The 12,634-nt window shown below is 40.7% G+C and overlaps 1 protein-coding gene across 2 annotated transcripts in view; it reads left to right on the top strand.

Moving 5' to 3' along the window:
- LOC120514725 (zinc finger protein GLIS1) overlaps positions 1-12,634 on the top strand; it is a 431,659-nt gene that overhangs the window by 160,704 nt on the left and 258,321 nt on the right. For both annotated transcript variants that reach the window (XM_039735238.1, XM_039735237.1), the window contains one exon: positions 12,084-12,288. In XM_039735238.1, the coding sequence (XP_039591172.1) occupies positions 12,084-12,288 (205 nt within the window). The remainder of the gene's footprint in view (positions 1-12,083; positions 12,289-12,634) is intronic.

Raw genomic sequence — 12,634 nt, 5'->3', positions numbered from 1 at the left:
GGCCCAAACATGTTTTGCAGGTCTGCTGGGAACGTCTGGCAGAGTCCCCGACCATCAAAGCCAAAGGTGGAGACATTGAGTCAGAATGGGCCATGTTCCGTGCCTCTATTGTTGAGGCCACTGACCGGAGCTGTGGCCGTAAGGTGGTCGGTGCCTGTCGTCAAGGCAGTCCCCGAACCCGTTGGTGGACACCAGCTGAAGAAGGAGTCCTACTGGACCCTTTTATCCTGTGGGACTCTGGAGGCAGCTAATGAGTACTGACAGGCCAAGCGGAATGCGGCTTTGGTGGTTGCTGAGGCAAAAACTCCAGCATGGGAGGAGTTTGGGGAGGCCATGGAGAATGACTTTCGGACGGCTTTGAGGAAATTCTGGTCCACCGTCCGGCATCTCAGGAAGGAGAAGCAGTGCAGTGTCAACACTGTATATGGTGGGGATTGTGCGCTGCTGACCTCGACTCGGGACTTTGTGGGTCGGTGGGGGGAGAACTTCGAAGACCTCCTCAATCCCACTAACATGCCTTCCAATGAGGAAGCAGAGCCTGGGAACTTGGAGGTGGGCTCCTCCATCTCTGGGGCTGAGGTCACCGAGGTGGTCAAAAAACTTCTTGGTGACAGGGGCTTGGGGGTGGATGAGATATGCCCGGAGTTCCTCAAGGTTCTGGATGTTGTAGGACTGTCTTGGTTGACATGTCTCTGCAACATCACATAGACATCGAGGACAGTGCCTCTGGATTGGCAGACCGGGGTGGTGGTCCCCCTCTTTAAAAAGGGGGACCGGAGGGTGTGTTCCAACTACAGAGGGATCACACTCCTCAGCCTCCCTGGAAAAGTCTATTCGGGGGTTCTGGAGAGGAGGGTCTGTCGGATAGTCAAACCTCGGATTCAGGAGGAACAGTGTGGTTTTTGTGCTTCAGGAGGAACAGTGGACCAGCTCTGCACACTTAGCAGAGTCCTGGAGGGTGCGTGGGAGTTTGCCTAACCAGTCTACATGTGTTTTGTGGTCTTGGAAAAGGCATTTAACTGTTTCCCTCAGGGAATCCTGTGGGGGGTGCTCCGGGAGTATGGGGTACCGGACCCCCTGATAAGAGCTGTTCAGTCCCTGTACAATCGGTGTCAGAGCTTGGTCCGCATTGCCGGCAGTAAGTTAAGCCCGTTTCCAGTGAGAGTTGGACTCCGCCAGGGCTGCCCTTTGTCACCGATTCTGTTCATAACTTTTATGGACAGAATTTCTAGGCGCAGCCAGGGTGTTGAGGGGTCCGGTTTGGTGGACTCAGGATTGGGTCACTGCTTTTTGCAGATGATGTTGTCCTGTTTGCTTCATCAGGCCGTGATCTTCAGCTCTCTCTGAATTGGTTCGCAGCTGAGTGTGAAGCGGCTGGGATGGGATTCAGCACCTCCAATACCATGGTCCTCAGCCGGAAAAGGGTGGAGTGCCCTCTCAGGGTTGGGAGAGAGATCGTGCCCCAAGTGGAGAAGTTCAAGTATCTCGGGGTCTTGTTCACGAGTGCGGGAAGAATGGTGCGTGAGATCGGCGGATCTTTGTGGCAGATGATGTGGGCTCGGCATCGGTCTGTCGTGGTGAAAAGGAGCTGAGCGTAAGGCAAGGCTCTCAATTTACCAGCATTGGTCTGTCGTGGTGGAAAAGAGCTGAGCTGTAAGGCAGGGTGTCTGGGCTTTCCCTTAAAGATAGGGTGAGAAGCCAGTCATCCGGGAGGGACTCATAGAGCCTTGGGAGGAGTTGAGGTGACTCCCAGGATGCCTCCTGGGCGCTCCCTGGTGAGGTGTTTCAGGCAGAACGTGAGCCCGGGGACCGAGAGGAGGGACTATGTCTCCCGGGGCCTGGGAATCTGGGATTCTCCCAAGAGCTGGAAGAAGTGGCCCTGGGCCTCTCTGACCTCCCCGGATATAGCGGAAGAGGATGGATGGATGGATGAATGGTCACCATCTATATGCTGGCCTTTATGCATATCCAAATTTAAAATGCGGCACAATATAAATATTTTACAGACTTAACAAATTTTGTGGGGACCGTTAGGTCTGATTTATTTCATATTTTTAATCATTGATCTTTCTGAGCATTTTTTGGTTGGCAGATATTCCATGTTGATTCTAGTTTCATAGTATTCATTAAATATTTTTAAACTTTTGATAAAAACAAAGAAATTAACTTCTACTTTTTAATTTATGGAGTAGTTTGAGGACCATTATTAATTGGTTATGAGGTGGCAGAGTCTGAAAGTACTTGAAATTAACTATTACGCTCTTTGGAATTTTAGGTTCAAATCTGTGCCGGGTTGTCGATTTTGACCAAAGAATGGTGGCTTGGGTGTTTTGGACCAGTCAGAATGAGTGTGGGCATGTGAATGAGTGGGCCTTTTGGAGGACTAGTACCCTAAATGTGGTTGGTGGGATGGGCATTGGCTCCTCTGATTACCTCTGTTGTGGCTACACAATTGTTGGAGAGGAGTAGCTACACAAAGTTTTGGTATATATATGAGAAAGACTTATTAATGGTGGCTCAGCTCCGGTATCATCTTTGAAAAGGACAAATGAAATTTTCTTCTGTTACGTTCTGTTCAGTCAGTATATGCGAAAAAATGTAAGTCTTATGTTGTCAGGGTTATCCAATAAACATTTTTTTGATAAAAATTAATGTGCCCTGCCCAGCCGCCTGCCTACCCATGTAATGCTGCATTTGCAAAATTAAACTGAAGTATGAGAACCCTCAGTAATGTCCCTCAGGCTGTTTGACTGATTAAAATCTGTTTGGTCTTAAACTTGGCCTGGGCGGTTGTGTCAGGGATTGAGTATGTTGATGTTAGGGCTTATCTGAAAGGAAACATTAACAGTCCGCTGGGAAGATATACTGCAAAAAGTTAATAAGAAAGAGAAACATGCCTGGAAAAGCAGTTTTATTGCAATGAACTAAACACAAGTAAACACATTATGTGATTCATTTTAGGGAAGTTTAAATCATGTGACCAGTGAAATATTTCTGCTTATTGAGACAAAAGCCTGAATCTTGTTAAAGTTTACCCCAGTGATTTACAGTTTGCATTCCTGACGTAGTGCTAATCCCACTGTTAGGTCAATGAAAAAAAATGTCAATGTATTTTCATTTGATAAGTGTTGCTTTAATTTGTTGGATTACCAGCAAATCTTTTTTATTTTTTTGCATAATGTATCCATTTGCTTTGGTGCAGTGGTTTGTGATGCTACCTCACTCACTGCCCCTGTGAACTGTGTCCCAGTCCCATATTCAGTATGTGCCATTTGGGTGTTCTCCCTGGGTTCATATGATTTTTTTTGTACATTCCCCATTTTTCTCATACATCTCAAAGACGTGCATATTAGGTTGATGGATGACAAGTGCCTTCCTTCTAGGAATGATTCCTGCCTAGTGGGCATTGCTGTCTGGGTTGGTGCTGGCTCTCTTCAGCTCTATTTAGGTGGAACCGAATTAGGGTTAGGCTTAGGGTTAGGGTTTTAGTGAGGCTAAATGAAACAATGAAAAACTGGAGTATCATGTTGTGACACTACAGGCAACATAAATTAGATAAATAGATAGATAGATAGATAGATAGATAGATAGATAGATAGATAATCCCAATAGGATAGAAATTCAGTAGATAGATAGATAGATAGATACAAATCCCGCAGAGATACATCAAGGTAAGAAAAAGAAAATAACTAAGTGCTGCCCAAATCGAGCAACTAGCACAAAGGGCCATTACCAAAATGAGAAAGATAACATCAATGCTTAAAGCATCAGCAGAAGATGGAGTTGACGAAATGCTGCCAGCGCCATAAATGGAGCAGATTACTGTACGTCAGGTGAATCGATCATCGAGGCAAGTGTGACAGAAAAGGCTTCTTCTGCTTGTCCCCTTGCCCACCCCTTCTCATTGCAGACGACCACAAGCTTATTTATAAAGGCATCCTGAGCAACCAGAGATCACCTGATCCAGGTAGAAATAAGGATATGCAGTATTTGAGCAAAAATAAGTAAATTATAACATTGGGGGTCTCAAAATTCTTCATTATTAAATATTAACGCCACAGCAGTTTTTCTCCACACTGCTACAAATTGGTCAGGCACGGTGCAGGTTTATTTTAGACACTAAACATTTGACTTCAGCGGACAGGGAAATAAGATTGAAATGCAGGAGAATACCCACATAGAGTTATCCTAAGGGCCGACAGGAAAAAGGGTGTTAAATGGTGGTAATTTTCAAGGTTGTCTTAGGATCCCGTTAGAACAGGGCTGGGTTTGCTATGTTCAGGGATTTTTCTGTATATTTTCACTGGAGTTGTTTTAGCATTAATATTTATCATCTGGTTTGAAGTGTCCTAATTTGGTATGTTTATTCTGCTATTATTGTCTTTGTTATTTCCAGTTTCATTAACACAATTGCATTATTGAGATCAACTTTTATAAACCACCACATCCAACCTTGAGTTGGATTTGAAACCAAAAACAGTTCTACTCACACCTCAGGCCCACTCCTATTTTTGTCACTGATATGTGGCAGAGATCTGATAATTTTATCCAAACCCTCCACATTCCCACCAGTCCTGTCTTCTGTCCTTTGGCCACTTGTTTCTGTGTATACAATACTGCCAGGGATAAATACACTCAAACCAACAGCTCTGATCTTTGTTTCTTGATTCTCTTCCTTGCCATCACGAACTGACAAATTCACACTCTGCTGCACTGAAATGACGTGAAGTAGAGTGGCAAGCAGCATCTTCCAGTATGCATCTGTCTGAAAAAAACATTTTATTCATTTTGTGCTTGCAGGGCTCCTTCAGAATAGACAGATTGTGATCAGGTGCAAATTTCATCTAAGCAGTCAAAAAAAGAAAAGAAATGAGGCAAAAATCAGCATCGACAAAATGGGGATAGAGTCACTTTTTGCTACTGTGTGAATGTGGCCTTTAAAGACCCACACATCTTCAGTCAAGTGCTTTTTTTATGACCACAACAGCACCCAGAAATGTTAAATATGTGAAAATGCTAAATATGGGAATGTTTAACCAATGTCCTATTAGAAATTCTTTTTTCAGGAAGTTAATCCCACCTCTGTTATTACAGAGGATCCAGAAATCCTGTGCTATGCCACTAGTCAATAAAACTGTGATTTTGGTAAACTTTGACTGTGACTTTAATTATCATTACACCCCAGAGGCTTAGCTTCTCTAATAATGTTGTTGACTGTAGTTTTTGGTGACTTTTCCCCCATTGTTGATTGCTCATATCTGGTGAAAGAGTTATTGATTCATGATCCAAGATTTGTTACGTTACTCAAACTAAAATTCCTTTGTGTGCTGTGTGTTCAGGCTAATTTGTGTGTGTTCACGTGGCAAAAATATAGCTGAAAACATGTACAAGTGTGCTGAGCTTGTAGTTAGTGAAGAGTACAATAGAAAATAATCTAATTAAAAGTAGAAATCACCAAATACCTAGAATTTTCCTTTGATGCAGGTTTTATGCTTTAAGAATTCCACCCACACCAAAACCCATTGTTTTTGACCCAAGATGTTTATCAAAATGTGATAGCAAATCTAAGACAATGCTATTTTGCTACTATTTCTTCTACATCGCCTTGAAAATAGGCAGACACTATGGAGCAGTGGTTAAAGCTTTGGGCTTCAAACTCTGAAGCTGTGGGTTCAAATCCTGCCACTGATGCTGTGTGACCCTGAACGAATCACTTTGCCTGCCTGTGCTCCAATTGGAAAAAAAAATTAACCAATTGTATCATAAATCTTGTAAACTGCTGGTGTTGGTCAAATAAATACATGTATGTTGAGACCTCAGTGTCAAGTCTGTGATATCATTTTTGTAACACCAAGTTACATGGGGGCCAATGTTGGCCCCATGATTGATTTCTGCTGGCAGTGTTAGTTCCCACTATTTCCTTGCTAATTAAACTGCCTTCAGACTGGATGTCCCCTTTCAGGACATGGAGACACTGTCTGTCTCTTTTGGTAGGAACTCTACTGTGCCTTCTATTCTTGCTCCAGGCAGCCCACATCCCAGCCAATGGCAACCATCATGCGACTGGTTTAACTGTGGAGAAAAGAAGCCATAAAAATGTCCTGCTTTAAGACCACATTATTGGGAAGTGCAGGGCTGAAGTGCCTGTAAAACTTTGTAACAGCTGAGATGTTTTGTAATATTGGTTAAGAATTGTTTTCAGGTTTTGAATTAATAAGACCATCAGTGTGATGCCATTATCAATAACATCATTAAAATAAATTGAATTATATAAAATTGAGTTACAGCGAGTTGGAAGTCACATATGGTATATTTTACCTCAAGTATAGCAGAGATATCACTTTTCATTTCAGAGATTTTTTAGAGGCTTTCATTCCAGCCATTTTTCCTTTTATGTTTGGAAAAAGAGTAGTTTCATATAGTACCCATGCCAGTATGGGAAACGAACAATGAATATAAAGCAGATATAAAAGAAATGTTCCTCTGTGGCTGGCAAAGTGAGAATGCAGTGGCTGTATGTACTGTATGTTGTGGCCTAATAAACTTAATTCACTGCAGTAAGCAGTAATTTTCAATATTTCCCTAATGTAATAGTAAAACTCTTTACTGTATTGTAGCTATATTAACCCTTTTTCTCATTACATTGCTGAACGTACTGTAATGAATGATGTTCATTTTCCAATTTCAGCCGTGTTTTCATCTGCATAACCCATTAACAGTGAACAATGATATTTTTTCAGCCTCAGCAGAGTGTCAGAACTTATTCTTACTACTTTATTTATCCACGTGAGCTTTTCAAGAGAAATGGATCCATGTAACGCATGTTCAAACTCTCTGATGCTAGTCCAGTTTAGAGTGTCAGATATAAACCTAAAATGCTTGTATTCTTAGACAAAAAACAGTACAGCTACTGGGAAAAAACATGCAAACTCAACACACTTGGTGAACATGCTAGGAACTGAAAGCAGTCCCTGGAGCTGTGATGCAGCCATACTGACCGCTACACCACCATGATATTTATCAATAATTTTGACAAATAGAGAAGAAGTGCCTCAACAGATGCAGTCATAATCACATAAAAATTTTTTTGATGAGAACAGGCCATTCAGCCTAACATTTGGCTGAAGCACTCAGGGTCACACCAGAGAAATGAAGTCCTTGTGATGCAGAAGTCAACATCTTAGCCACTAGATTTCCCTGATTGTTTCTGAATGTATACAAATTATTAAAGGACCAGTTTTTATATTTTTTAAGTTGAAATTATTTCTTTGGTATCAGGGCATGTATGAATTTCCCCCATGAAATTGCATTCTAAAGTGAAGCATGCAGTGTAAATTAGAAAAAATAACTAACCAGGAGATTATAGGTACCAGGGACCCATTGTTAAAAAATTCAGATGTGAGTGTCAGTAGGATTTGCGCCCTAGGAACCAAGTTACTTCAACTATTCTATAACATTTCAGTAATTATGTTCCACACTGATACCAATCTTTCTGATCATAAAATAGATCATTATAGTAGCAATCGATGAGAAGAATTCATAATTAATTGCAGAATTACGATTTTTGAGGGTTCCTCTAGAATGCCTCTTTCTCTTCCACTATTTGACTCAAAAACGAATCAGCACATCGTCGTCTCATAACAAGCTTAAGTTTGGAGTTTGGTATTTTTCCTTCCAGCTGTTTTTGCTCTAAACCATCCTCAAGTAACTATTACACACACACACAGACAGACACACACCCATCATTGAGATATCAATATTTTCGGTATCAGGGGATCCTAAAACAATGAGATCCTTGAAAACCAGAGATAGAATTCTTTGCCAAATCTGGTTGGGGGGATCACAAAGCAAAAAAACCATTAAACTCATTGAATACCTCCATTTTTCAAGCCAAAAAAGTTACTGAGTATTGATCTGTGCCTTCTGATTACACACATATTGCAGAACAGTGTATCCATGTTGTTTTAAAAAGGAAAAAAGCTAAATGTTGTTGTGACATTCAACCATATGCACTTTACTTCACTGCTCGTCTTCCTCTGTAGGATCCTTCGAGGCTAGGAGTGTGGATTCACTTTGAAAAGTTATCATTAAGCACCATTATTGACACTGAATTTTTGATACCCAGATGTGATTAACTGTCTTTATTGTGTAGACAACAATGACTGCAAAAAGTTGCACTTATCATTATCATCAAGGATGCTGATTTTGTTATTTCACAAAGATACTCTCTCTGCAATTAGACTGATGAAGCATGCATATGCTTTGGTGAGAAAGAGGACATTGCTCATCCATCCACTAATCCATCTGTCTTCTTAAACCGCTTATCCAGGTCAGGGTCATGAGACAGCTGGTGCCTATCCCAACAAGCACCTTGTGCCCACTGCAAGTAGAGAAGCGATCAAAAAAACAATAAGCTTACCTTGAGAAAATCACACTAAGAATCTCTGATAAAATGTATGATTTCCAGTTTATGTTTGTTGTCGCAAACATGCCTCAGAAACATGGAAGCCATGTTTTCTTAAACTGAAACCTTTGTTGCTTCAAAATGGACGTACAGCATTTGGTAAGTTTGAAGGCTTTTTTCACAATGGGACCTCGATACCTACAATATCTATACTAATAAAAGGCAAAGCCCTCACTCACTCACTCACTCACTCATCACTAATTCTCCAACTTCCCGTGTGGGTGGAAGGCTGAAATTTGGCAGGTTCATTCCTTACAGCTTCCTTACAAAAGTTGGGCAGGTTTTATATCGAAATTCTACGCGTAATGGTCATAACTGGAAGCAGTTTTTCTCCATTTACTGTAATGGAGATGAGCTTCAACGCCGTGGGGGCGGAGTTTCGTGTGACATCATCACGCCTCCCACGTAATCACGCAGCACATAGAAAATCAGGAAGACCTCAAAAAAGCGCTGAAGAAAACATATAATTGAGAAGGCAGCGAAACAATAAGAAGCGAGCGAGTGACATATACAACCATATTGATGAGTTCTGCTACTTCGGAAACAAAGCACGATGTAAACCTACACTTTAAATTAAGTTTATAGACAGGCTGCCGCTGGCGTTTGTAATTTAGTGCCTGCCCATATAAGGCCGTCCGTCAGCGGCAATCCAATAGCAAACTCCCACTAAATATTCACGGGTGAAGGACTGTGCTTATGCAGAGGAAGATGAGATGGTCAGCGTGGTGTTTGGCACAAACTCAGCGAAACTGCGAGAGAAAGTTTTAAGTGCCAGGACTAAGGTAACATTAAATAAAGCTATGGACATAGCGAGATGGCACCAGCACAGCTGGGAACCTTCGATGCATGTACACCGAGTGGCTCACGTGAACTGGCGCGTGCACAGATAAAAGCAACAGTTCCAAAGAGCTGAACAAAACCGAATTACACAATTGAAAAGGCAGCAAAAATATGAAGCGTCTGATAAGCATATTCATAAATGCAGCTACTGTGGAAACAAAGCACACGTGGAAAAAGTCAATGTCCGCTAAAGGAAGACAGTGTAAAAAACCCGTGCATGCAGTGTGTCAGGTCTCAGATAAAGAAGAAGGCGAGCTGTTTATTGATGCAGTAAGCAATATCGATGAATGAAACCTGTCATCTTTACAGCGATTGACAAACACGGAATGTAACTTGAACACAACACATCCTACAAATACGAACCTGATTGAAAGAAATAATGATAATCAAATCCTTGATGACAGCAACACTCAGTAACACTCACAAAACAAATACTGTATATTGACAGTCATGTTACGTTATTTTTAAAATGTTCCCTTTTCTTTTTACCTTTTTAACACACTACTTCTCGCTGCGCATATATATATATATATATATCCCGATCTACATACTCGAATAATGGATACTTTATTCGCCATCAATGATTGTTTTGGTAAAGCCATACTCAGTGTATTCATTAGATGAGCGGTAAAAAGTAAGAGCGAGGGAGGATGACTCATTGAGGCATGCAGGCTGTAGTCTTGCGTCAACTCTATCTGAATTGCGCGATCACATTTGAAAAAATATATCTTTTCAAGTTCTATTTAGTCCATATGTGTCAAACTCAAGGGCGGGCCACATCCGCCCGGTGTAATTATATCCGGCCCGAGATCATTTTATATACTGTATTATTGTTATTAAAGCCGGGTATATGAAGCTGGTAACACAATAAACTACAGATCCCATAATGCAGCGCTTCAGCTGCCTTGCTTACCACGTTAATCAAGTCTACCTTATGATGCTGCAAGTTATTGCAAGCTACAGTTATTGCGCACTGAGTTTGCACGGCGCTTTGGTGACTTTGAAGAACAAAAAGTATGACATGTCCTATGTATGTTTAGGTTTCTCATATAAAGACTAAAAAACAAGATAGATGAGCACCTGGAAACCTTCTCCATGAAGAGAAGTTTAAACTGTAAAAGAGTGGCAATAGTCAGTGAGAGAAACACATGGTGATTATTTAAGGAGACAAGTTGAGAAATGCAGTAAAAGTTCAAGGCCATTGCAACTACTCAATATAAGTCTTCACTCTGAAAGAAAATGGTGATGATGGGAAAATCCAAGGAAAAAGACAAAAAGTTGTTTATTATTCAAAGTGTAGGAGAATAATGCAAGCATACAACAGTTAGACAAATCAGGGAAGCGTATTCCCTCCATTCCAAAAAAAAAGAACTGAGTTATTTCATAAAACTATTGAGTTGCTTTGCAGAAGATCAGGTGACAAGAAGTGATCAAAAGTTAAGTTTAGGTTTAATTCTGCATGGACTGAGGGGTACCTTTAATCCGCCGACTTTAGGGCCATAGGGAGCCACACTGACTGTAAGGCATAAAGCAAACATGGCGGATGGTACACCAGTGCTTTGCAGAGCAAAATGGCACACCCAAGCACAAAAGAGTGTGCTGCGTGCTACCCAGTATCAGAGAACTATAAAGTATCTGATACCAACCAAATCCCATGACATTGTGAGGCAGGAATGACAGCCCTGCATGACCACTCTGCCTAAATGTTAAAACATCTGTACTAAACTTACTAAACCTTAACATGATTAAAATCTAAATGTATACCTGTAGCTTTTGCTCAGTTCTCTGTCAGTAACTGTCACTGAATGACCGAGTGGCACATGTGCATTGTGATTACACAGCAGCAGGCAATGTCTATGTGAAATAATGCAATAACTTTTTTTTTTTTTGAGTGGTGGAAATAAGCTTCTGTACAAAACATTGTAAGTCTGAAAGGAAGTGAAAAAGATTTGGAAACTATAAACATGACAAAAATGCATTCTATTTAACAAAAAAATGTAAACCATATGGCTTGGCAAAGCAAAGTGAGATATGAGAAAATAAAATATGGTAGGATTGGAGAGTGTAAGAGATTTTCTTGTTTTGGAGAAGACTGAAGATTGAGAAACCTTATAGTAGACTTCAGTTTTGGTTTGCAGAACTGCTATTAAATGGAATGATAACGTAAACGTGAACGAATAGGAGTAATGAGAAAGCTCTCTGGATTTTGAATTGATCCTAATATCAATAGAATGTAAGAAAATGTTTACAAAAGGTCTAGTTAAATTTTGTGGATGGCTATGTCTGCCAGCAAGGCCAAAGTTTTTGTTCTGAATGGCTTGTTGAGGTGGTAGAGGTGGGCACTGACTCCCATTTTCTTGCGCTTTCATCTTTTAAACTGTTGATTAACAGGTGGAAACAACTTGGACCCTCCTAGATCCTTCATGACAAGCCAGTTTGCCCTGATGGCACAAAGATTTTACAACTGATTGTGCGCAATGCAAATCCAGAAATACATGCTTATCTTTATAAATAGCTGCATCACCATCACCATCATAAAACATTTTTAGTAAAATGTCAATTTTAGCCTATTGTATCCACTAATTATCCATTGTCTGTTCACCATTACAATTTTCAAAATTTTTTGGAAGTTGCTTCAACGTGCTGTTTACAATTATCTCTTCCTATAGGCTGTATTAATTGGTGCAATATTCCCATGAAAGTGTCTGTAAAATTGTTTTGAATTGTCAGAAATAGTGGAAGCAAGAAACTGCAACTTTTATTTCATAATTTGTTACAGCAAACGGTGGCTGCAACCTTTACGGCTCTCTGCCTGGGAAAAAAGACGTGCTGGAATTGCTGATAAGTGACGGCTCCTTGACAAGGTGCAGACAGAGCCTTGCAGTCCATTCAGGAAGCCACTCGACAGGTGACTGTGCTTCACCACCGTGCGACAGGACACCTCCGAGCCTGCAGCTTGCTGCCTCTTTGAACCTGGACACAAGGTATTTTGCACCCTTCTGCTGAAAAAATATGTAAATGAAACTGTTTACCTTCTACAAGCTGTCAAAAAATGCAAGCACTAACATAGAGTTTAGCCTTCTGGGACAAAGAATGGTTTTTGGTGCTTTTTTTAACAATTGCTTAGTATATACATGGATAATATGCTGAGTTTTTTGTGCAAAACCAAGTTGTTATGCTTGACTCGTTTAATATTTCTCTCCAGAAAGTTTTCAATTTAGTAAGTAAGCGTAAATATATAAATACATGTAAATAATATATAAGATATTGACTGTAATGAGTAATGAGACAGCTAGACCACAGCTAGAGATATTGACTAATTGATGTTCT

Source organism: Polypterus senegalus, chromosome 14 (assembly GCF_016835505.1).
Source record: "Polypterus senegalus isolate Bchr_013 chromosome 14, ASM1683550v1, whole genome shotgun sequence".
NCBI lineage: Eukaryota > Metazoa > Chordata > Cladistia > Polypteriformes > Polypteridae > Polypterus > Polypterus senegalus.
Note: the sequence above shows the minus strand (reverse complement) of the source record. Positions and strands in the feature narration are given on the sequence as shown.